We start from the raw sequence: 25,739 nt of genomic DNA on the forward strand, positions 1-25,739 counted from the left end.
TCTTCATCTTCTGAGTGTTTCACTGATTAGCATAATTTATAGCCAGTTTTGTGAATAAGGTGATTGTACCCAGGTGATTGCAAAAAGGTCTGTGGATCTCAGCTTTATAAATATTATTCTGAATCTGACTTTGTTAAAGTAATTGATGTAACATGAATCAGTGCTGTGCAGAGCTCTTCAAGTGCAGAGACCACACACTGTGTAATCTCTGGAGCCAGTCCTCATCATGCCTTTGCTTTTCTTAGCAACAAAATTAACTCCATCATTATAAAATTTAGCCAATACTTTACCTCTGCAGTCAGAATCTTCTCACATGAGATTCAGCCCACGCTCTAAATCCTGCCTTCCTTATGTGTCACTCTTTGCCTCAGAGAACTGGAAAAGTGACTTTGCAGTCGCTCAGCAGAGATGTTCTTACACCAGGAGGTGTTGCAGGGGAGCCCTGGGAGGCCCATGAAGCACCTTCCACACTGTCTCTGACAATCAGAAAAGCTCCAAGGCCTCTCCTGTGCAGGGTCCAGCCCCAGCTGGGTGCTTTGGGAAGGGAGGAAGAGCTTTGTCTCTGCAGGCAAAGCTGGAACTCACGGTCAGCCAGGTGAGAGGAGGTGCCCAGGGCTGAGCAGGGACTTGGACACAGACAGTGAGGGTTGGGCTGGGCTCAGCCTTGTGCTGGGCTGCAGAATGAGCCCTGCAGAGCCTGGGTTACAGAATGAGCCCTGCAGAGCCTGGGTTACAGAGTGAGCCCTGCAGAGCCTGGGTTACAGAGTGAGCCCTGCAGAGCCTGGGTTACAGAGTGAGCCCTGCAGAGCCTGGGTTACAGAATGAGCCCTGCAGAGCCTGGGTTACAGAGTGAGCCCTGCAAAGCCTGGGTTACTGAGTGAGCCCTGCAGAGCCTGGGTTACAGAGTGAGCCCTGCAGAGCCTGGGTTACAGAATGAGCCCTGCAGAGCCTGGGTTACAGAGTGAGCCCTGCAAAGCCTGGGTTACAGAGTGAGCCCTGCAGAGCCTGGGTTACAGAGTGAGCCCTGCAGAGCCTGGGTTACAGAGTGAGCTCTGCAGAGCCTGGGTTACAGAGTGAGCCCTGCAGAGCCTGGGTTACAGAGTGAGCCCTGCAGAGCCTGGGTTACTGAGTGAGCCTTGCAGAGCCTGTGCTGGGTTACAGAGTGAGCCCTGCAGAGCCTGAGTTACAGAGTGAGCCCTGCAGAGCCTGTGCTGGGTTACAGAATGAGCCCTGCAGAGCCTGGGTTACAGAATGAGCCCTGCAGAGCCTGGGTTACAGAATGAGCCCTGCAGAGCCTGGGTTAGAGTGAGCCCTGCAGAGCCTGGGTTATAGAATGAGCCCTGCAGAGCCTGGGCTACAGAGTGAGCCCTGCAAAGCCTGGGTTACAGAGTGAGCCCTGCAGAGCCTGTGCTGGGTTACAGAGTGAGCCCTGCAGAGCCTGGGTTACAGAGTGAGCCCTGCAGAGCCTGGGTTACAGAGTGAGCCCTGCAGAGCCTGGGTTACAGAATGAGCCCTGCAGAGCCTGGGCTACAGAGTGAGCCCTGCAGAGCCTGTGCTGGGTTATAGAATGAGCCCTGCAGAGCCTGGGTTACAGAGTGAGCCCTACTGGGCTCCTCGTGCAGCTGTTTGGCTGCTCAGGCTCCTTGTGCCGTTGGATTCTTTCTCCCACGTTCTCTTCCTCCATGAACACAGAGCTGCCAGAAGGGCTGGACGGCTGCCCAAGAGCTTTTAAATGCTCTGGTTAGGAATTGGTGGGAACCTTGTGTTTGTGTTTCTCTAAAGAAGTTTTATGGCTTTTTCCTGGTGCTGCTCGTGACAAGGTCGCTTTGAGGGAGGAGGATGCAGGTCACCCACTGCCAGAGCCCCCTGTCAGCGTGTGGGGGTGACACAAAGGGGACAGGAGCTACAACCTCCTGCAAACTTTGGGTGATGTTTCATCTTGAAGCAAATTCCTGGAGAACAGCTGAGATGAAAACAGGCACAGCTCTAAACCTGCATGTTTTATAATGATGAGATTCTGGGAGAAGCTGGAATGCTTCTTACAGGAGAGCAGGGAAATAAAGATTCCCAGCTGTTAATAATAACAAGCCAGGGATTCTTCTTGTTCAAGCTGGAGCAGAATTGCCTGGAAGTCCCTGGAGAATTCCAGTCCAGCACTAGACATTTGAAAGATTTGGATCCCGGTCTAAAATATTTCAACTGTTTGAGCGGATTTCCAAACTGAGCTCTTTATTTATCATAATCCAGACAGAGAAATGAAATTTGTGGTGCAGTCAGCCATCAGTTGAAGTATTTTGAGAGGAGTATGGTGACTGGAGAGTCTGCTGTGTGTGCAGGTCCTGGGCATCCACTTGGGAATGGGTGAGACCTGAACACAACCTCGTGTGGTGCAGCTGGCTTTGAAGAAATCATGGGAATGGGTTTGAGGTTCATTTATAGCAGAAAAAAGAAAGGGAAAAAGAATGCAAAAGCCAGCATGGTTCAGTGTCTGGGCACATTTTCAAGGCCTCTTTTATTTTGAGTAATTAATTCTGTGTTTTATTAGTAATGAAAGCAGGGGCTATTTTGTGCAAGGCTGGAGCAGTTCAGGGTGACTCGGCAGGAAGTTAAACTGATGTAGCATTACTTTTTCAATTTATCACCTGCCTGCAGTGCTTACTCAGGGTATAATACAAGTTTATCATTGTTCAGAGCAATTATATTCTAAATTCACTTACTAATTACCTCTCAAACCAGAATAACTTTAAAAAACTGATTCTTTTATAGGTAACTGGGAAAATCTCTAGCGTGACATCTCTTCTTTGAGGCATCCTTAATGCAAGCTGGCTTTTTGGTGATCTGTTTCAAATTAAGTGATTTCATTGCATAAATGTATGTACTGGGGCTTGAGTGTGGTGTATCCAAATGCTTGCAGCCTTCTTACACATTTGTAATGATTCCAATAATTCCAAATTAGGGAGGTTTTTTATTTGGTGGATGAAAAATCCATTCCGTTTTTTCTTTGGTTAAGGGAACTTGAAATACTGAGTAGTACAAATGTGCAGCTTCAAAACTGGTCACAATTGTTGGTAGGACTGTTAGGCATGGCATCTGAGCACAGACCAACCAACTTTTCTTTCCTGAACCTTTTTTCTGCTTCTCCAGGTGTGGAAGGGCCTGGGAGCTGCAGGGTCCCTGCAGCAGCCCTGGTGCAGACCCAGCTCTGATGGATTAGCCCAGCCCAGCTCTGAGGGTCCTGCAGTCCCTGGCCAGGCCCTGCTGAGTTACTGCACGGCTTTAGGCAGCAGACTTTTACTGACTGCAGCAAATAAATTTGCTGTGCTTTATGGAGCAAGGAGAAGCTTGTTTTCTGAATTTTAATTGTCTCAATAAATTGTGTTAGGATTGTGTTCTATCAGACTGCAGGAGATGAAGGCGAGTGGGTCGGATCTGGACCTTACTGGGAAGGTGTGCTGCTCACAGGGCTGCTGGAAAAAGAGTTCAAATCTGACTGAGCAGTAACAAGGGTGATAGGGATTGTAGAGATCTGGAGTGCAGCTTCCCAGGAATCCCCACTCAGTCTTGGGTTTACCTCCAGGGATTCTCTTGTCCCACTGGGGACTAAGTGATGATGATTTCCAGCTTTCCTTCACAGAGGAGAGGAAACATTTGCAATGGTGCTCAGATAGCTCAGGCACAGGGAATGTGAGAGGGGCACTGGTGTCAGACTGTGGTTCTGGACCATGCTGAACCTCTGCTCTGGAGACAGGCTGACAGCGTTGGGGCTCTTCAGCCTGGACAAAAGGCTCCAGGGAGATCTTAGAGCCCTTTCCAGTGCCTTAAGGGGCTCCAAGAGAACTGAAGAAAAATGTTTTGATGCTGTGACTTGAGAGTTTGGTGTTAATGAGTGCAGCAATGAAGATCAGCAGATTTTATTCCCAGCCTCCTCTTCTTCCTGCTCTCAGGGGAGGAATATTGGTTCTTTTCACTGAGGGATGGTTGTGCCCCTTGGGATCAGGAAGGAGCTGCTCTCGTCCTGGCACCGGGACAGAGTCCAGATCTTTATTTGCAGGATTAGAATGTTTCTAAAAGATAGGCCAGGTTGAAAGCTCTCCATTGCTGTATCTCCCAACGTTCTGCTGGAGAGCTGGAATGATTGATGAGCATTTCTCCTTGCAATTACAGATGAGCAACAGCAACCCACAAATCATGGCACGCTGGGTAGGAGTTCCTGAGCCGCTCTCTGTAGTCTGGCCAGCAAATCATTAAATCAAGCGAGGATGAGCAAGGGGCTGCTGGATGTTCTCGCCTCAGCACAGCAGCTGAGAGAGCTGAGTAAGCTGCTGTCTGCCTGAATCAATCCCCACTCTGGGAATTGAAACAGTGCAGACATGAAACCTCTCCGTGGCCACATAAAAGCTGCATTATGGCTGCGATTTAGGGGACTACGCCTAAAGCAGCTCTTTGAATCCCTAATCCTGGGATCTCTGAGGGAAGAAAGCAGGGAGGCTGTGCTCAGATGTCTAAAACTTTCCTCCTGACCCTGACTCAAAGTGGGAGACCTGGCCTGCAGTGAAGCCAATCCATGGGGAGTTCATGTACAGTGTAAGTTGTAATGGGATTTTACAGTACAGATCCTAGCACATATATTTAATATCTGACAATTCAAATAGCTTGGCTGGCAAACACACTGAACATTGCCAGATTTCTATAAGATCCTGTGAATTCCTGACCTAGATATTCCTTAGAGGAGGGAATTCAAGAGCAGGAGAGAGACATGAATCGAGTATAGTAGACTGGGCTCCTCACTCCTGACCCATTTCCCTTATTTCTTCTGAGTAGTAAGAGTCTTTAAAAACTGCAAAACTGGGTTAATAAAATGATTTAAGAAGATCAGCTTACTCTTAAAATTGTTCCAAGTTCAGTCTTTATACAATTTACCTTATGCTTGGGGTACAGAATAATGAAAATCTAAACAAACAGAGCACTAAGCCTCAATCCTACATGTAAATCTGTGCACATGTGCTGCAAACAAGATAGCACCCATGGACAGATTTGTTTGTGTTGCCTTATGAGCCAAATGCTGTGGTTTTGCTTCTTTTATTTATTCAGTCCTGAAAGAATTTACTGTGAAATCCCACCAGGCAGAGATAAAGACTGGAAACCTGGTAATCTACAACTGTACAGGAGGGTCAGTTTATGGCCTGAATGTGCTGGAGAATTTAGATGTGGAGAGACTCTTTCATAGTGAACTGACATGAAAACCTGTATTATTTCAGGGCTTTGCAGCATGTAAATTGTGTTTACGATGAAGCTAAAGCTTGGAAAAACCAAATAGATCTAATTCAGATTTGCTATTCTGATGAATTTTTTCCTTCTCAAATGAATTCAGGTTGTCAGATTATTCAGTCCCAACATGACAAGGGCAAGACAAATTAATTAGCTTAAGCTCCATGAGTTGTGAGGGTTTTGTCTCTGGGTGCTTTGTGTGAGGGTGTGCAGGGCACTGCTGTGGGTGATTGACCATGGCAGGGGAAAGAGGGGTCCTGCAGCTTCACCCCAGCACCTCTCTCCCAGCCAGGTGACAACACTGTCAGTGAAAAGTTTGAATTCTCCTACAGTCTGGAACTGAAGACCACATTTCTAATGCACTTCCAATATTAAACTACTCTCCTGAGACTGCTCAAGAGTCATAAGCAATGCTTTAAAATGTTTAGTTGTAGAGAAAAAATGGCCAGGTCTGGTCTCAAATGAGCCTGCAATTTTTAAAAAATGCTGGGTTCCACAGTACCTGGAACTCTTGCATGTCATAATCTTGTTAAGATAATTACAGTAGATGGCTTTTCTGCAAGGGAATCCCCTGACATTCTTCCTTGGGAGATTAAATCTCTGCTGCTGCTCTAGACAGATTCTGCGCCTGAGTGAAAGTGTCTCCTACCTCCTTTAAAAATATCAACAACCAAAGAGAAGACAACACTTAATTCCTTTTTACAAAAGGAAAAGAGAGTCATGTCTTGGGAAGAAGGGAAATCAAATAAAAATTTAATGCTAGAGAAGAAAGGCAAGAAATGCAGTTGCCGTGGAAACCGGAGCATAAGTAGAAACTTTGCAGCAAAGAGCAGAAACTAAAAATGAAAAAGCAGAGTGGTGAGGCTTGGCAGATAGCCAGGAGCTGCCTCCACCTCCTCTCCCGTGCTCCTGGTGGGATGTTCTTTGTCATCCTCCCACGGGCTGGAGGCGCTCTGGGCATTTGGAGAGCGAAGCTGGGCCCGTGGGTCAGAGCACCTCACAGGGGACAGCGAGTGGCAGCACTGCTTGGGCTGAGGCAGCTGTACCAACATCCTCTGGGAGCTTCAGCTTGGGGCCTCTTCCATGGGACATTCACTGGGAATGGTCCTCACATCACAGTGGGCTTGAGAGGGAGGGAAGCTGCTTCACCTGATGGTCACAAATCACCAGGCAAGTCCTTGATTCTTCTTGTGTCCAAAGCAAGGTCAGGGAATGCACTGCAGCAATAACTCCTGTTCTTCAATGTTCTCTGATCCTTTTACACAGGGAAAAGATCCCCTGAAGTCTGCTCCAGGTGCTGCTGTGCCTCAGACTGGCTAGACACCATACCTCAGCTCTGTGATCCACAGCTCCCACCTGGAGTCAGTCACACTCCTTGTCAGAGTTCTCCCTGGGCACAGGCTGTGTTCCATGGTGGTGGTTGGCTGCGTCCCCCGTGTTTCTGAAAGCAGGGGCCTATTCCAGATGTGCAGTTTTGTCCAGGACTCTGGGATCATTTGATGCTGGCACGTTTAGCTCAGTTGTACGCAGTAAAGTAATGCAGTCATTGGATTAGTAATTATTAAATCCACATATGCTTTTTAGTATGACATGGAAAAAAGCAGGTTGGGAAAGCTGGGCAGGTTCCCAGGCAGGGCTGTAAAACCTTTGTGATGGTCAGGAAGTGATTTGGGTGAAAGCTTGGGAGCGTACCCAGGCCTGAGTGCTGTTACAGATGGAAGCAATGAAACCTGGGCTCTTCAGATTTCCTTCAGTCATATTCTTGGAATTAAGCATGGGTGTAAGAGTTTTGCTAATTTGCCCTCAGACTGGTCAGTATCTTAGATACTTGACTCCTTTTTCATGAACAAAATAGAAAATGCAGTGCAAGTCCAAAAAACCCACTTGACCTCTTTGTATGTGAAATCTGGGTGAACTTACCTGGGATACAGCACCACGGGTTAGGAACTGTTCCTCAATGTGTCACTAGAAATAAAACCAACACACGTTTAACTCTGCTGCACTGCCACTGACTTCACTCCTCAGCTGACTTGTCATCGTCTCACCTGGACTGTTCCTTATTTGATTATTATTTCAAAACACAAGGATTTGTGGTTTTTTGGGGTTTTTTTAGGCTGGAAGTAATGAAGCTTAGAGTAACAAACTTCACTAAAAGCGATGTTAATTTTTGGATGTTCTTTCGCATTTGGGCAGGGAAAAAAGCAAGGAACGTGTTTTCTAATCCCCGTAGAAAGGGATTTCTAAGAGGAAGCCCGCTCTTGGGAGGGAGCGGCAATCCCGTCCCGGGGATGTGGCAGCGATCCCAGGCGGAGCCGGCGTCCTCCGGCCTGCGGGCGGCAGCAGAGCCGTGCGGAGCGGAGCGGCTGCAGCGCATCCCCGCCTGCCCCGGGACAGCAGGGACAGCGCTGCTGGGGGACAGCCCTGCCCCGGGACAGCAGGGACAGCGCTGCTGGGGGACAGCCCTGCCCCGGGACAGCAGGGACAGCGCTCCTGGGGGACAGCCCTGCCTGGGGACAGCAGGGACAGCGCTGCTGGGGGACAGCCCTGCCCCGGGACAGCAGGGACAGCGCTGCTGGGGGACAGCCCTGCCTGGGGACAGCAGGGACAGCGCTGCTGGGGGACAGCCCTGCCTGGGGACAGAAGGGACAGCGCTGCTGGGGGACAGCCCTGCTGGGGACAGAAGGGACAGCGCTGCTGGGGGACAGCCCTGCCCGGGGACAGCCCTGCCCGGGGACAGCCCTGCCATGGAACAGCCCTGCTGGGGGACAGCAGGGACAGCGCTGCTGGGGGACAGCCCTGCTGGGGACAGCCCTGCCCGGGGACAGCCCTGCCATGGAACAGCCCTACCAGGGGACAGCCCCGGCCGGTGCTCAAATGAGGGAACCTCAGCAGAGTTTGCACCTTGGGCACTTCCCGGGTGCTGCCTTGAGAGGGAATTCCCTGGGAGCAGCTGGATTTGCAGCAGGGCCGTGTCCAGAGCAGAGCAGTTTTCCTTAGGCTTTAACGTGCTGACACAGCACTGGCGTTTCTGGCATTTTCAGCTGGAAAAGCTCCCTCCCTTCTCCCGGGCTCTTCCATGTTCAGTGTGTTTAACAAATGTTTTTCTGAGACCACTGACATTGTATCGGTTTTCTATGGTTTAAATTGAAACTATCTCATTTCTGTTGCAATAGTAACGCAGTGATGGACGCTGAGGAGTTGTTTGTGACCTAGGACTGCTCAGAAAAGTCAAACCAAATTGCAGAGAGGTGTACAGTGTATGTGTGCAAAGCACAGCCTGGTCACAGCTGGGAAAAGCTCCACAATATCCTGTATTACTTGGGTTTATACCCAGCTCAGTGTGGTATGGAAGGAAGTTTATGAGTGACATGACCCAAACAAAATGAACACTCCAGTGGCTGCCAAGATGGCATTCCAGGCTGCTCCTGGCAGAAACAAGATGCCCTCCATGTAGGATTGCCACTTACTGTGTGAAGGTAACCATGGGCTACTTCCTGGAATTGCAAAGAATGAGCATTTTGGGAAATTCCAGTTCCTGGTGTCTGTTTTCAGCATTGTTGCTAAGTGTTTTACCACCTCACTTGGAAACAGACATCACCCAAGGCTGCTTTTACTGCTCTGCCTAGGGTTAGGGTTATGCTTCGGGTGTGTCCCTGCTTGCCTGGCTTGTTTGGGGGAGATCCTGGAGGAAGTTTGCAGCCCTGCCTTTATGAGTTCTGTTAGAAGCAAAAGTGCCTTTGTATAAAGAGCTGAACAGGACCCTCCAAAACGCCCTTAGTAACAGGAATCTGAACAAATCTTGTGTTTGCCCTGACACAGTGAGTGTGGGGCTCCTGGTCCCTGTGAGACTGGAGAAGACAGAATCTGACCTTTTCCAAGGCTGATTCCTGCAAAGACAAACACCACACCTGTGAGCATTCCCTGCCCTGCTCAGGATCACAAGAAGTTACATTTTAGCCCTGACCTGCACGAATTCCCTGCACTGGTGAGCTCAGCCTGGGCTCCAGACCTGCCAGGGTGCTTTGTTTTGGATCCAGGCTGCCCAAACTGTGGTGATGGAGGGATAATCTGTTCCAAAGGTTGTCAGACATCAGGGTTTCAGAAATAGCAAGAAGAATTTGTCAGCTAATGTTCAGACTTGAGAGGTCCTGCTGTCAGAATATTGATCTCAAATTCCTCCAGCATCTCTTCTGTTGGGAGTTGGACCTGAATTTCAGAGTGCAAAATGTGCTTTTCCCAGATTGTTCCCTGATCTCCCCCCTACACCTTCCATTAGCAGTTCTGTGTACATGAGTCTCCCTTGTCATCCTGTCAACTCTCATGGTCTTTAAATAGTCTGTAGGCTCTGGGTGGTGATCACCACATTGTTCCCCCTCCCTCTGCAAGCTGCTCCTGGAAAAGAGGACAGGAATTACTCTCTCATACACTGCTTGTTCATAGTCCAATTTTAAAATCATCTCCTGCTTGTCTCATTTGCCAAGTCCATCAAACCAATATCCTGCCCAGCTCCCTGCCCTGCCGAGCCCTCAGTGAGCAGCTTAGATCCCCAATTACCCTTGGGATTCCAGGGGGATCCCACCTGGTCCCTGCTGGCAGCAAACCCAGACACAGCAGCATCACTGCTGAAACGGGCTGCACATAGGGAGATCCGTGTTCCTACTAAATTGTTTGGTTGCTATTTTTTCTCCTGGAGGGGAATTCCATTCATCCCCTCTCAGAAGAGCCTGTTAAACTCAGCCAGTCCCCAACTCCCAACAAATGTCCTTTAATAGTTTTGGATTTCATCACAGAGGCCTCTGACTGTGTGTTCCTTTAATATGTTCACAACTCCCCTGGGAGAACTAAGCCAGGAAAAACCAACACTTTTTTAAGCCAGGCCTCCTGCTTTAGGGTTGTGTTTCTTTTCCTGCCATATATTCCCTTGCTCATCTCCACAGCTCCCACTTTCTCGTGCTTGGCATTGCCCATTCTCAACTCGGGTGTTCTCAGGTGTCCGAGAGGGGAGTGCTGCATCCTCTGCTTTCAATTTTGCTGGCTGAAGGAGCATAAAGGACTCTTAACATTCTCTGCAGTCGCCTCTCAGCTTGGCATACTGATCATTTCAATAATAAAGTGTTTCCTTTCATTCTCCAACAGTCAGGCCCCTGCCAGAGCCATAATTGTTCACAGATGACTCATTTTGGCTGCATGATCAAAACCAGGGAAAAGTGCTGTTTGCACAGGCTTTGAAACGTACAAGATGGGAAGAGATGTTCACGCTTGATATTTGTACCATATGTGCTTTCTAAATTTTATTATAGAACCTTTACATTTCAAAAGAGATTCTAGTCTTGTCCTGGGGATGATTTAAAAAGGAAAAGATAAGTAGAGTTTTGAGTTAGGCCAAGATTAGCAAAGACTGACTGTGTAGTTTGAGCTGGGAGGCTGCATCCTGGTGGGAGCTGTGCAGTGCAGAGGGGCTGTTGCTGCCCTGGGATAAATAGCTCTAGAAATAGATCTAGATCTATGTATGGATATCTGTGCATTGTTTAGGGGCTGCACACTCACTGGTGTTCTGTATCAAAGTCCCACTGAACTCCTCATTCTTTGTAGCATTTGTTTTGAAATCCTCATTCGGAGTTCCAGCAGGTGTTTGCATTTTCTTCTCCAAAGAAAACCCCAGGTGTGTCTGCCCAGTGCTTGTGGTGCCCCATCCCCAGTGCTGGGAGTGCTCTGCTCTGCCAGGTGGTGTTCTCTGCTCACAGAGTTCACCTCAGATGTCCCCGTGGGAGGGTCAGCAACCAAGGTCTGGTTTAGGGCAGGAGGAAGGACCTGGGAGGATGATTCCTGCACTGCCATTCATCTCCAGGCATGAGCTGTATCAGTGAGAAGCTGCTCTTTGTGTCTCCTCCCAAATCGCTCTGAGGCCACCCAACTGTCTTAGATACAGCACCAAACAAACTTTGCCTTCTTTGATCAGTGTGGCATTTTGACCAATGAATTGTACAAACCCTCTGGGCCAGCTCATACAAGGCTGCTGCATGGTAGACTTGGTAATCCAGGAAAAATGAGTACATTAGAAGAATAAAGGATCTAAATTCAGTTGGAAGAGGGAGCTTTGGTAGCTTTTTCTCTCTAAAAATTTAGCAGGGGTATTAGTGGAATGGGAACATAACAGACTCCATATATTTGTCAGTGGAAGATCTGTACAAAAAAGCAGGAAGAGAATCAAAAAAGACCAATTTGAGCTCATGCTGCAATAGAAGAGCACTATTGGTCACTGTGTACCTTGCTAGGTATTTTCTGCTATTTTTATTGGAGTGTCCTTTATCAGATCATCACCCAGTTCCCTGCTCAGGGCTGGTGAGGACCCAGCAGGGTGAGAATTCCCAGCATTGGATCCTGGCTTATGAGAGCTCAGGCACTGGAGGTGTTGGTGCTCTGAGCTTCCGCATTTCAAAACATCCCAGCCCTTGCTTTGCTCTTGGAGTGTTTTTCATATTTCTGTTGTTTGAAGGAGGCTCTCCACATTTTTCAATCAGCTGCTCTTGGACAATAACATCTCTGAGGGCAGCCCTGTGTTGTTGTGCCAGAAGGAAAAACGTAAATTTAAATAAACCACCCTCACAATGGTATTTAAAAACTGATTGCAGGATTTCCAGTCGCTTTTGTAAAGCCCTCTTTAAAAACAATAGCTACATTTTCATTTTTCAACCTGTTAACAGGGAATTCTTATAAAACAGAGGGTGTTTTCTGTGCTACTCTGTCATGTCAGCCTGATAAGGAAGATGGCTAAAGATCATTCTTGCCAAAATATTCCTTGGATGAGTCATCTGATGCCAAAAAGCAAGTGAAACGAGCAACTATATTTGCAGTGGAGTTTGCAAATTATGTGGCAAGGAAAGGAAGAAAATAATCTGTCACATGAAAAATGAAGTTTAGATTGTGTGTATATAAATCAGTGATTTGTTCTATGAGCGTGAGATCATTATCAGGCATTTAAACATGAATTGGAAGTGCCTAATCTATTAATTAATCAGGAAATAAGTTTTACATAGCATGTGTAATCAAGTTAATCTTTCATTTCACTTGCCAGCAGAGATGCTGCTGTCAGTGGATGTTGTCATGAGATTAAACACCCCAAGAGCTGATTCTTGCTGAGGGGGAGCCTCAGGTGTGCAGATGGCATCGGGAGGGCAGCGGCTGCTTCCCCGGAGCCCAGGGCACTCCTGACAGGGGAGAAGTTCTCTGTGTGCACTGGGGTTCCTGCAAAACCTCCTCTCCCCTCCTTGGGTTAGAACAGACTCAGCTTCCAGGCAGGCAAGGAGAGTGATGCCCTGCAGGAGCCTCCTGAAGGGTTCATGGCTTCTTCCCTGACCTCTTAGCACACCACCCTGGAAAGCCACTGTAACAGAACTCAGGATAAATAGCTGAGCCTTCTGCTAATAATAACCCATAAATCTGGCACAGAAAGGCAGTGATGCCAGACTTTTATCAACTCCTTCCCTGCAGCAACACAACAGCACATTTGCTGCTGAAATACAAAGTAAAAATATTCTTTAGGAGTTAATTTCTTTTGTTATTTGAATATTTTGATCAAGGTCAATGCGGATTTTGTAGTTTATTACAGAAATTTTTTATTACATCTAATAATTGGATTCCTAACCTAGAGGTGGTGTGGGTTTTGTTTATTTAGCTGTGCAGATAGGAAGGCAAAGATCATCATTTGGGCTCTCTTGCCACTGAAGGTTGGACCAGGTGAGATTTTGAGGTTGCTTTTGAGCCCCTCCAGGATCACAGCAGAGAACTGCCACAGTTTTGTCTTGGAGAGGGAAATGGGGGACCCTGGGAAACCCAGAGTTGAAGTTACTCTGTTAATCACTCAATGAATCACTGCTAACATTTTATTTTAGTAATGAGGGATATTTGGGAAGAATAGTCCTGCTTACACAAATATTTCCTGCCAGCAGCTCAGTGTGGAAGACACAGTGCTGGGAAGTGTTGTGCAGCTCCCAGTTACGTCTGAGGGCCTTTGTTTGATTTAGGGATTTGTGCAAGATTTTTCTTTTCAGTTTGGTATTTTTGCTGTACAGTGGAGACTTCACACTCCTGGGATTTTCCTCCTGTTGAAAGGAGCAGGCTGCTCTGAGGCATTGGATGTTTGATTCTGGTAGAAGTTTCTTCTTCCATTGCATTGGACTCCATGTGTTTTAATTGCTTCGTTAGGTCTGTGGAAATTTAGCACAAGTCTTTAGATGGATTTTGGCTTTGTTGGCATCATTAGCAGTCAGGTCATAAACCAGCCTACCTGAGTGGGGTGTTCTGTGTCAGCAGAGCAAGTCAAGTGATTTTGTTGTGGTCTCCCGCAGCTGCTGAAAGCTGATGTGAGAAGCTGATGTTCTTTAGCTCTATTGTTCTGCTGGGAAGTGGGCAGGAAATGTGAAATGTGCCGTGCTCTGAGTCAGCCTCGGTGTTTCTGCCCCGCTCCGAGTTCACGGTGGGTGCAGGAAACGTCTCCAGGCTCTGAGACTGGCCGGCTCTGAGCCTTCCCCTCTGCCCGCCCGTGTAACACACACAGAAGGGACCAGGTACGCTCTGGCCTCCTCCTGCTGGCCTCTCAGAGCCAGCCTGTTGGGAATCCCCACCACCAAGGACTGCGGAAATTTAAATGTGATCCAAAACTCAGTTTGTTGGGAATTGGAGGTGTCATTCCCGTACTTCCTTTTTGGATAGTGATATCTGAGAAATTATTTCATTCACATTTAAAAAATACATTATGGCTCTTTCTTAAAGAAAGTCAAGACATTATTTATTAGAAGCAAATAACTGACTTCCCCACTTGATATTGGGCACATTCCTTGGATTTCTTTTTTTACCTGAGTGAAAAAGAGGAAGTTTATGTGTTTTAAGTACATTCAACTGAGCAAGTCTTTGCAGAAGCAAATATGCAGAAGTGTCTGTGCTCTGGTGGACAAAAGATGCTGTAGGATAAAAAGATAATTATGTTTAATACTTCTTCATCCTGTAGTAGCTGAAGTTAAATCCTTCAGAAATATTGTTTAGTGAGAGAGACAGAGCCAAGCTGGTGAAACTGGAACACAACTTCCAAATATTTATTTCTGCTTTTATATAGGGCTGCTTTCTCTTGTCATGTAGTTTATGGTCCCTCATTAACCTCTCCTGCTTCGTGGTCACCTGTATGAGTGTTTCTGAAGGTACCTGGCTGATTGAAAATAAAAATCCCCGAGCGTTCCCACCCCACATTCCCTCAGAGCTCGAGGAGATCCCCAGCAGCCGCCTCTGCTGCATCCCCAGAGCTCTGAGCATGAGTCACCTGGCTCCAGTTAAACAAAATCAAACCTTCCCCTTTCAGATCATCTAAATTTGGGTGAGCTTTTAAAATGGTTTTCTTTAAACTTTCATTTCCATCAGTACCTTTTTTTTTTTTTCTATTGGGAATGACAAAAGTAAATTGGATAGGCCGTTTTAAAGATATTTCTAATGATAAAAGCATAATTGTGAAAGACTCTTTTCAGAGCTTTCATCCCAGTTATTATGACACAGAATTGCAGAGAGACACCTGAATATTTGGGTTCTCGTCTACAGCAAATCTTTTACCAAACCTCAGTGTTTTCAGCCTTTCCCATCACTGTGTTCTGGATGTTCTCAGCTCCTTTTGGGAATTGAATCAGCTGCACAGGACGAGTCTCTGCTCATCTGGAAAACAGTTAGAGTTGTCCCTGTATTTTTATTTTTTATGTACCCAATATGCAAAGGAAGATGATTCTGGCTGAGAAGGGGAGGGCAGATGAGCAGCACGTGAAGGCTTTTCCTTGGTGCGGGGTGCGCAGGGCGATGTCCGGGGCCAGCGTCCCCGTGCCGGGCCGGGGAGCCCCCGCTGTCCAGCTGGGCCCTGCCTCCCTGACCTGAACTTGTCGCTGCCCTCCCGGGCGCTCATTCCTGCACTGCCTGAAAGCTGCGCCGAATTCCTCACATGTGGCCTCAAAACCAGGCATGGACTTCAGGGAAGAGCGAGCCTTGGGTTTCCTCCTGGAAGGGCCTTTCTCGGCTCACACACAGCGCGGGTTTTCTTCTCGATGGGAATAGGAAAGCGCGGCTTGGGTGGAATTCTGATGTTTTCCATGGCTGTGGAAATGTGTGAAACCCTAACATCGGGGAGGATGCTTGGTGCTGGGGAAGGGACTCCTGTCCCGGTGCAGTTGCTGAATTGGAGCAGATTCTGCCTCTCGTTACTGGAGGTACATGACAGGATAACCCAGGGAAGCTTTGCAGCTCCTGCTCCGGGGGAACGGGGCTCATCCACAGCCAAGCCCGTGGCTGGTCATAAGACACCACAAAGATAAATTTGCACAGAAGTCTGGGAAAAATGACAACTGAGGACACAACACCGAGAGTTATTGTGCAGATGTTGTTTTGCAGCTCATCCCACTCGGATGAGGTTTCTCTGTTACCTGCCAGCCTGGGGGAAGCAGCAGCCATGCATTCAGTTCTTGGCCACCATTCTGGGTCTCTGAAATGTTTTCTGTCACTTCCTTCAGAGTCATTTTTGTGCCATCAAGGGAAGGAGCTTAGGTGCGGGATTCTGGACAATTCACTTCTGAACTTTTGAAACAGTAAAGGTGGAGTGAAATTTTTTATCTGTTTAATATATATATATAGAGAGAGAGAGAGAGAGAGTTTAATTTTCTTCCATGGCTTAAAGTGTTAATTCTGCCCATTGAAATGTAATTTTATGGAGCAATATGAGCCGGAGGCAGAATCTTCGCTGCCATCAGGACCCAAATGGTAAATAGGCCCTTTCTCTAATTTGTGGGATGTGCTATAACTCAGTTTGAATGTTGAAAGGAAATGGGCCTCCAGGGGAGTCTGGAGCTCTGTTCATTCAACTTCTAATTAAAGTTTTCCCCTCTCAAATTTCACTTTATTTTCCGGGGCTTTTGCTCCATGATGATTATTAACATGTGTCCCATGGCCAGGAAATCATTATCCCCTTCCCCAGCGCAGCCTTTCCCGATCGCTCCTCAGCAGATGAGCGCGGCTCGGGGCCGCCGCTCGGGGCCGGCAGAGCGGCCGGAGCCGGGGCCGGGAGCGGGGAATCCTTGCAGGACACTTTGATCAGATGCCTGGCGGACAGGATCCAGTCCAGGATTTCTTCCAGCCTATGCTTCACGTTTCAGGAGCCCAGGCCAGCTCTGGCTTCCTATTCCTCCTCCCGCAGCCTTATCTTTTTGGGGACAGGAGTTGTTAGCACAGTTTATCTTGCTCGCTTGGAGTCCTCCCTCGGCTGAGACATGCACTCCGGTGCCGCCTGCTTTTTTTTCCCTCTCTCTCTCCCTTTTATGTTTTCTTCTTGTTGTTTTTCTTTTTAAATGTGTCAAGTGAAGAGTTCCTCTTCCCCCCTCTCCCTTTCCCCTCCAAAGAACCACCCTCCAGTTCATTAAAACGCCGGGACTGTTTTGCTCCTGTACCAGAGGGGAGAGCGAACCCGTGCCTGCATGTGTGTGTGTGTAAAATAGATCCAAAAATGTCCATGAACAGCAGGAAAAGTTCTGGGAGACCGTCCTACTACTACCGACTGCTCCGGAGGTCCCGACTGCAGAGACAGCGCAGCAGATCCCGCAGCCGGAACAGGCTTAGCAGGGGTAATTGCGAGCTCTTTCCTTGCCGTGCTCTGCCCGCTGCCGTAGGTAGGTGAGGATGAGGAGGGGCGCTGGCCCCGCGCCCCGGGAGCGGCCCGGGCTCTGCACCAGGTCAGTGTGCGAGGGACTGGGGCCGGCGTGGCTGCTCTAACCCCGTGTGCTGCCTCTAAGCCCGGCTTTCCAACTAACCAGGCTCAGCTCTGCGCTCAGTGCCATTGAGGGAACTCTCTGAGCTTCTGCGAGGTGTTTGGAGGCCTCACGGATGCTTGCAGAGCTTTGGAAAACCGTGCTGAGGAGATGGGGTCTCTCTGCAGAGATGTATGGCTGGAACTTCTTGTTCTTCGTGAGCCGAGTGTCACCAGGGGCTTGAGATGACAAAGCTGAGAACAGTTTAGGGGTAGGATTTTCCAAAGAGCCTAAAGACTGGGCTCCCGAGGCATTGCAGAAACCTGTGGGACTCGAAGCCCCAAATCACTTTGCACTTTTAAAAATCCTGCTCTAAAAGGGCTTATTTGTCCTCAGCAGCAGGAGGGAGGTCCACAGAGGGATGTTTCTGTAGGGCACAGGCAGCCCATTCCTTCTACTGGAGGCAGCAACTGACCCAGTTGCATTTTTAAAACCAGCTATTCTGCCTTTCTCTTGCTTCTGCTGTGAAATAACTGTTTATTGGTTCTTTTCCCTGTCGTTAAAGCAGCCAAAAAGTGGGAGTATGAGAGGGTTTTCCTGTTGAATTTTTTCAGAAAGGAGGGGAGAGGGTTGTGTTTGCCCTGCAGTCTGGCAGTCCTGGTGTATTTATCGTGCTGTGAGCCTAATCAAAGCCATTAACTGAAAAGATTTCTCTTTTTCTTGTTACTGTGTGAATAAAAAGCACAACTGCAACTTTACATCAGGTGTCTGTGCAAATCCAGGCTTGGACTTGTCTCAATGCAGTTAATTCTGATTTATGAAGCAGATTTTAAACTTTACTCTAGCACTGTAAGATTTAGCTCAGTGCAATGTCCTCTTTCCTCTTTTCCTGGCACTCAGGACAATTTTAAGGATTTTGAATCATTGCTGAGAAAACAATAGGAAGCTAAATCAGTGCCTGAGCTTCAGCTTTTCCTTCAGACAGTGGTTTTCTTTGCATGATTTTGTGTTGTTTTGCCTGTCAGGGAGGAGTGTTTGTAAACTCCCAAACACGTCCCACTTCCCTTTCCCTCTTTATTTGTGTGCTGTGCAAAACCAAAATATTTTACTGTCATTTCAGTTACTGTGACAAACTAAATGTGTTCAGTTTTGTTTAGGTAACCCAAAGTGAACTTAGTGGCATCATTTGTCAAGAACACGAGGAATATTCAGGCAGATTTGATGGAAATGGGAATCAGCCCGAAAGTTTGTAAGAAATTGGATTTGAACCAGCTGAAATCTTGTTGCTGTTCATCTCTCCTGGAGTATTTTGTGTTATCTGTGGGATCCCTGCCTCTCAGCAGTGGCTGAGCTCCTCTTATCTGTACATCTGAAAGGGATTTGCAAAGCCAGATGAGAATTTTCTCTATTTCTGATCTGTTTCTGTTGTGCAGTGGTGGTGTCACAGAGCAGGTCAGGGGGGGCTTGTCCAGGCTGGGCAGGGTGATGGAAGGGCTGGAACCATGCAGCAGGAATACTTTCCTTACCAGTTTTGTTCCCACTGGAAAACTGATGAACTGTAGGGGTCTGGGGGCTCCAGGAACAGCAGGAAAACTCAGGCTGGGGTTGCACAGCTCTGGGAGGGATGAGACCCAGTTTGGGAAATGGGTTTTGCTTCCTGAGGTACAGAGAGAGCCACTCCCTCAGGAAAGAGCTGCCCTGGTGCTTCCAGCTGGGCAAAGCGAGCAGAGTTTGCATTTTCTGTGCAAGGATCTGAGGGAGGGAGGGAGGGGAGAGCTTTGTGTTGGGACTCCAGATGGAGCCAGCCTGCTTCAGTGTGCAGCAAAATGTCCAGGACTTGGAGCTGTTGGCAGTGACAGCAGCTTGTTCAATGGTTCCTGTGATGGCACCCTCTGTTCTGGAGCTCTCTGGTCAGCCCTGGTGCCTTTAACACATCCATCACATCTCAGTGTGTTTGTCACTCTGCCCCTCTGAGGTCCCAGGCTGCAGTATCTGACCAGGGGCACTGCTGGGCAGGGCAAAGCCAAGCAGGAGGGAAAGGCTGCTCTGAGGAGGCTGATGAGGATAGAGATCCTGCCTCCAGCACCTTTAAACTGTGCCTGTTGGGGAGTAAAGCAGACAGGCTTCACTGCACTGGAAATCTCTGCTGGAAGGAGGACAGTGCCTGAAACCCCCAGCTCTGCTCTCACAGAGAGTCAGGACGTGCTGCAGGTAAACATCAGTTGGATAAAACTCTACCTGCAGAACCCCTGGGCCATCTGTTCAGCTCAGAGATGTGTGGGACTGCAGGAGGAATCATGGCAGTAATTAGAATTACTCCCAGGTGACCCATCTGATGCAGTGGAAGGTACTTGGGAGGCAGAGAGGGGAGAAGGAGAATTTGCAGTGACAGCAGCACCTGCTTGTGGCTGCACTTGGGTCTGTGGCTTTCTTCAGGATCCCTCCCTGCTTCTCCTTGCTCATGGACACGATGAAGGAATGGGGGTCAGTGGGAAGTGTTCTGAAAATTCCCTTTGCCACAGAAACCGCTCACGGTGCTCCATTCCCAGTCCCATCTCTGAGCCAAATGCAGCTTTGGCTTCAGGGCTTTCTTGTGTAAAACTCAGCAGGCAATCAGCTGGCATCAAAGCCCTGAGAATTAGAGAACACTGGAGTTCCTGATCTTGAAGGTTTAGTGTTCCTGATCCTTCTGCCTCTGTCAGCCTCAGACAGAAATGTCTTGCTCTGTGTTCTGTTTATCACAGATGCTTTTCAAGGTGTTTTATGAAAAGGATTTTTATTAAACAGACTTTCTTCTTCCTTTCCTTTGATGGCAGCTGTGAAGAGGAAACTGACTGATCTTCAGCAAAACCCAGAATTTCAGTGCACTGAACACTGAGCTGGGAGGCCAAGGTCAGGCTGGCTTTTTTTCTCAGCACAGGCTATTCAGATACACATCTGTTGAAAACAGCTGGAATTTAGTCTTTGTCTCTCTGTTTGATGAAATCAAAACCTTTTAAGTGATAAATGAGAGATCAGCTTATACCCAAATAATCAATACCTTGGAGCTTGAGGCACTCGCTTGGGACAAGGGAAGCAGCGATTGGAAAATTGTCCCAGCACGTCCCAGAGTGCCATAACAACTAAGGAGGTTTTATTATATTTAAAGCCAACTGATATTGCACTCGCCTCCCACTAATCTTTGCTAGCTGAAAATCTGTTCTGCAGCACGTTCACAAAAGTGATGTTGGACAAGGAATGCCAGGTGGAATTTCTCCCTTTCCACCTCTGCAGGACTTTGTTTTTCTTTTAAGGTCTGGGAGCAGGCAAGTGGGGAGCCCAGTACTAAATGTTAGCAATAGGCTTGGGTTTGTTTTGGTTTTTTTTTCCAAGGGTGGTGTCTTTTAAATGCCAGGAAAAGGACACCTTCCTGCTTTACACTTTTTAATGATCATTGCTTTGTTTTTCAAGTCTCTTTTGTGGCATTTTCTGTTTCACCACAGAAGTCTTGCAGTCTTTCATTGAAATTTTAACAGCATGGCTGACAGATGCCCATAGAAAAGATATGCAAAATGTTTAAAGCTGTGCTGTTTATAGGAAATATTCACTGACAGCTGTGCTATTTTTAGCACCAGTGCTCCAGCTGAGACTTTGCTGTGTTTGTTCAATGCTTCATTGTCTAGTAAAAATCGAGACTAAATTTAATGACTTGGGAAGCGGTGTGTGGAGGAATTCTGGAATTGTTTTTATATTAAACAACGCATTAATCTCAGAATCCCTTTAATAAGCAAAAATTTAGAGTGAATTTATTGCAGGCAAATGTATTGGACTGACCCTTCAGCAGGAAGGAGGTGGCAGCAGTGCCTTGACTCCCTTTGCTCCTACTGCAAACCCTGACCTGCCCCACCTGCTCCAGAAATGCAGGAACATCCACACTCAGTGAGTGTTCTCGCTGAGAAATCCCTACGAGATCAAAAATGAATCCAGTTGTAAAAGTTCCCAGGGGAATCTCTCAGGAGCACTGTCACTTTTTGCTCATCTCTCCCTTTATCTCTGTTTCCAGCCCTCTCCTCCTGGCAGTCCCATCCTTTTCCCCTGACAGAGTTCCTGAGAGGGGCTGACTGCTCTGCAGGGAATGAAGGAGCAGATTTGCTCTCGAGTAATGCAGAATGAGTTTTTATCTGCAAGCTGTGGGTACTAAATGAGAAAGAGGTTAAAAACCCTGGTCTGAGTCCAAACTAGAATTGCTTCCAAAAACATGCTTCAAGGGGTTTCAGCAGACTTTTCATGATCACTCATGTATTAGAGTAAGTTTGTCTCCTTACAGCTGTGGCAGTCCAAACAATTTAGACACAGAGCTGCCTTTTAAAGCTTTTAAACCTGTATTTCCCTTGAAGGTCTTCGAGTGTGCCACTAATCCCCTAAGTTATTGCACTGAAGGCACTCTCTAATCCTTTAATTCACTCTGCTCTCAATAGAGATGGGAACGAGCTGGGTCAGGGAATGTTCTCATTTGGGCTTTATCAGTTTTGCTTTTTTCAGCTCAGACACTACTGAGGGTGGTTTGCTCTCCCTTGCAACACTGCAGAGAATATTTTAGAGTCAGACACAAATAGTTTGTGTGTTTGTATGAATGCTTGTGAAAGAAGGTGCTCAGAACTCCTGACTCCTGTCACTGGTTTGTGCAGCCTCGGGGTCAGGCTTTTACACTGAGTTCCCTCAGGCCCCTTTGGGAACCAGAGAATGGAAAAATGGATGGCTCTTTGAGAGCTGTGAACCATTCCCCATCTAGAGCTGCTGAGGTCAAGGAGCAGTGGCAGCCACAGGTCATTTCTGGAAGCTTTTTTCCCCCAGGCCTACACAAGAGAGAGATTCTGACTAATATTTCTTTGGTGCTGAAGGTGAAGCTTTGAGGTGATGAGCAATGCCAGACAAGTGTTGTGGTTTTACTAATAAGCATAAACTCTAAAAGACTTGTTAGAGCAACACATGGCCTGAATTTTGCAGGTTTGTGCTGCCCATTGGTTTTTTCCTTGCATGAGGGGCATGTTCTTATTGTAGGTCTGGTTTGGAGAGCCAGGCTGGGACCAGGAGCAGCTCCCAGAGGCTCATTAGGAATCCCAGGCTCTCACACTGCTGCAGAAGTTTGTCTTAAGTTGAGCATTGAAGCATTCAATTGGATGAAAAACATGCCCTGCAATTGTATGGACTTGGGGAACACTGACAGGAATAAAGACAACCAAAGTTTTGCTTCATTAACATTTGCACTGAAAGAGGAATCCTCAGATGCTGAGCACTTAATGTTTCCTTTTGAAGAAACCAATTTATGTGAAGTGCAAGTTTCTTTTGTACCTTACATGCTCATATTTTTGGTTTCTTACAGCATTTCTGCATCACTGAATTTCTTTTAGAGTCAGAGATCAAGCCTGGGCTTGTTCTGAAGTACCCAAATGTGCTAATAGGGGGACTGGTGTAAAATTTGGCATCTGGAGTTAAATTACAGGATGCTTCTTGAGCTTCTTGGTTTCTATAGGAACAAGTAATAGTCATCCTTCATGATTAAGCAGTGTCCATGGTAACCAAACGAGCAAGTTTTAAATGAAAGATCTTTTCCCTTTACATTTTTAGCAGTCAAAGGTTACCAATTATTACCTTTATACCCTTAGACAAGAACACATTTTGATGGGGCTGGTGTGTTTGAAGTGAGAACATTTGGTGTTCATTTACATAACTCTGCTTCTAGGATCAGCTAAAAGTCGGGTGAACACCAAAATGAAATTTCAGAGAGTGGGGTGGGGTGCATTAAGCCCCCAGGAGGGTGAATGTTGGTCACTAAATTGCTGAATTGCTCTGCAGGGTTGCAGTGTTGCTGTTCAAGTGCCCATTTGCTCCTCGGAGTGACTGCAGGGCAGTTCTGGAGGGAGACATTCCAACACAGATCTGGCATATTTTTTAGGATGGAAAATGCAAATGTCAGTGTTGGTGTAGGTAAGAACATTCTCCTGCTCCCTCCTGTTTCAAAAATAGGTTGGGAAGTGAAAACACGACTGGTTTTTAATGTTCCTTGTCTCTCCTTGGCACTGGTGCTGTTTGCTTGAAAACTGCAGAGTGAGTGTGCAGCTGCCACCTGCGAGTGTTTGCAGAGCAGGTTTGTGGGAGAGGAGCAGAAATACCCACCCACCCCCAGAGGAAATAAAAGGATCAGTCACAATAAATTAGGATTTACATTCCACAATTTCTAATAGTGAAACAATTGCTAAGAGAGTCTGAGCAGCCAGGGGAGAGATGGATGGGGAACAGCAGCGAGCAGGGTGGGTTCTCAGCAGCGCTTTGGCACAGGGGGCATTGCCCAGGTGTGCAGAGCTGCTGTGCCTGGCCCAGCTGTGCACACACTCACAGCCACACACAGCAAAGGCACATCTGTGGAAAGGATACCACTCATTCTATAAGCATTATCTTCTGTTAGTGCCTATTGAAGTGCAGCAGACTTGTTTCTGTTTGCCAGGGAACTCTGAGGCCTCCTGCATTAATGTTTGGAAAACCAGAAAATCCCTCTCAGCTCTCCCTAACCCTGTCCCCAGTCCTAACCCTCCCTGACTTGAACTGGAGGAAGAACAGTGGTTCCAGACTTGGCTGTCACTGCTGCTTTGAGTTGCTTCCTCATGACAGTTATTGCATTTTGGGGGGTACCAAAAATCACTGCCATCCATTACTTAAAATCCAGTATTCTTCTGTGTTTCCAGTGAAACTGTCTCCTAAATAGCCAGTGTTAGATCCCAACCTCCTGCTTTTCTGAGCAGAGTTAAAGTTCCTTGGCTGGTGAGACAATCTGAGGTGGGTGAGCAGGCTCTGGGCATTGAGACTCTCTGAGGCTGCTCTGAGAGCCACATGCACCATGTGAAATTCAAATCTTAATGTTTGGTCTATTATGCAGATGGATGTGAACAGAGATACGTGTGTGACCCCATTTATCTCTCTAATGAAGTGCCATCAATAGAACATCTGTTTCTTTGCTGTAGAAGATGAAACCTCTGATGAATCATGCTTATAAATTAAGTATTTATTTATTTAATTTGCATTTTACCAGTACAGACCTGTTCCAGCAGCCACTGTGCACGGCTGGAAGAGTGGCCTGGGAATTAGCTGTGGGAAGTTTCCATTTCTCCTGAGGGTGCTTCAGGTGAAGGGAGCTGTTCTGGCCTGCTCAGCTCAGCTGTCCAGGTCACTTCTGGGGAAAGGCCCAGCCAACCCTCACAGGCAGGGGACAGAGCCAGCCCTGTCCTGGGTGCTGTGTCCAGGTGACACCTCCAGAGACAGGGACAGGAATTGCAGAGCATGGAGGTTTCTCCTTGCCCTCAGATTGCCTCTGTGGATAAAGTGCTGCAGGAAAGCTCGTGGTGACAGAGCAGAATCTTTGCAGGAAGGTTCAGCATGATGGATGAGCCTAATTTAAATCTCCCCAGAGCTGACTCCTTGTTCTCCACACTCTGTGTTGCTTGTCTTTATCATCACATGGGAGGAAGCTGATGTTCCACTTCACTTTATCATCCTTTCCACTTTAACCAGGGTATTGGCAGTCACCACAGTCTGGACCCCAACCAGGATAGAATTTCAGCTTTTTCTGATGTATTTTTTAAGTCTGAACTTGATTTCAGTTTCACCCTGGAGAAAAGGCTCCTAATGATATGCCGTTAGCAGAGGAGGAATTTGTTCTGTGGATATCATAGCAGAGGAAGATAAATATCATACATATTTTATTTCAGAGACTAATAATGAAAGAATAAAAATACCAGATATATATATATATATATATATACACATATCTAGTTAAAAAATACCAGACAGCAAAACAGAGTTTGTACTACAGGCTGCTCAATCAGCATGATTTGCTGTTTATCTTTAGAAAGGGAGGGTCATTTTCTGGATGCCTTCTGTTCTGTCCCTGGCACCAGGTCTGGGGACCTGTAGCTGTGCCTCATGTAGCTCTCAGAAGCTGCTGTATTTTCAGACCTCTCACAATGAGAGTTACCTCAGCTTTCCTTTCCCATTAGTGCTGTTTTCTTTCCCTTTTTCCCTTGGAGAGGGATTTTCCCTTGACAAATGGGTTTAATCTGTCTCCTCAGGTAAAGGATGTGTTCACCTGGATTTCTGGAGGGCAGGACTTGCCCTGTCAGAGTGGCCGGCTGTGCTGGGATGGCTCCACAGCAGGGAGAGTGCAGGGAAAGCGCTCTGAGCTCCGCTGACCGTCGGGTGCCCCAGAGCCGAAGCACAGCTGGAGGATTCCCCGCGCTGCAGCGGGGCCGGCCAAGGGCCTCCAGCTCCACCTAGTGAGGCACCGGGCCCGCGGCTGGCACGCACATCCCGCATCCCGCATCCCGCGGGATCCCGCATCCCGCATCCCGCGGGATCCCGCATCCTGCATCCCGCATCCCGCATCCCGCATCCCACATCCCGCATCCCACATCCCGCGGGATCCCGCATCCCGCATCCCGCATCCCGCATCCTGCATCCCGCATCCCGCATCCCGCATCCCGCGGGATCCCGCATCCCGCATCCTGCATCCTGCATCCCGCATCCCGCATCCCGCTGCTGGGGCGGGCGCTCCCGGCGGCTCCTCCCGGGCTGGGGACATGGAAATCCCAGCCCAGCCAGGGGCTGAGGCACCCGGCAGCCAGAGCCCCCAGAAAGTCAAGAGAGGAGCCTTTGCTGCTTGCACGCATCAAAAAG

General features: G+C 47.7%; 1 protein-coding gene across 4 annotated transcripts in view; it reads left to right on the plus strand.

The window, feature by feature from the left end:
- Positions 1–25,739, plus strand: part of DAB2IP (DAB2 interacting protein) — a 157,351-nt gene that overhangs the window by 13,983 nt on the left and 117,629 nt on the right. The window contains exon 1 of one of the 4 annotated variants that reach the window (XM_077189397.1): positions 16,518–16,910. The exons of the other annotated variants lie outside the window; for them this stretch is intronic. Within the exon in view, the coding sequence (XP_077045512.1) occupies positions 16,793–16,910 (118 nt within the window). The 5' untranslated portion in view covers positions 16,518–16,792. Of the gene's footprint in view, positions 1–16,517; positions 16,911–25,739 lie in introns of those variants that run through there. 4 annotated transcript variants of the gene reach the window in all.

The sequence above is a fragment of the Agelaius phoeniceus genome, chromosome 21 (assembly GCF_051311805.1).
Source record: "Agelaius phoeniceus isolate bAgePho1 chromosome 21, bAgePho1.hap1, whole genome shotgun sequence".
Lineage (NCBI taxonomy): Eukaryota > Metazoa > Chordata > Aves > Passeriformes > Icteridae > Agelaius > Agelaius phoeniceus.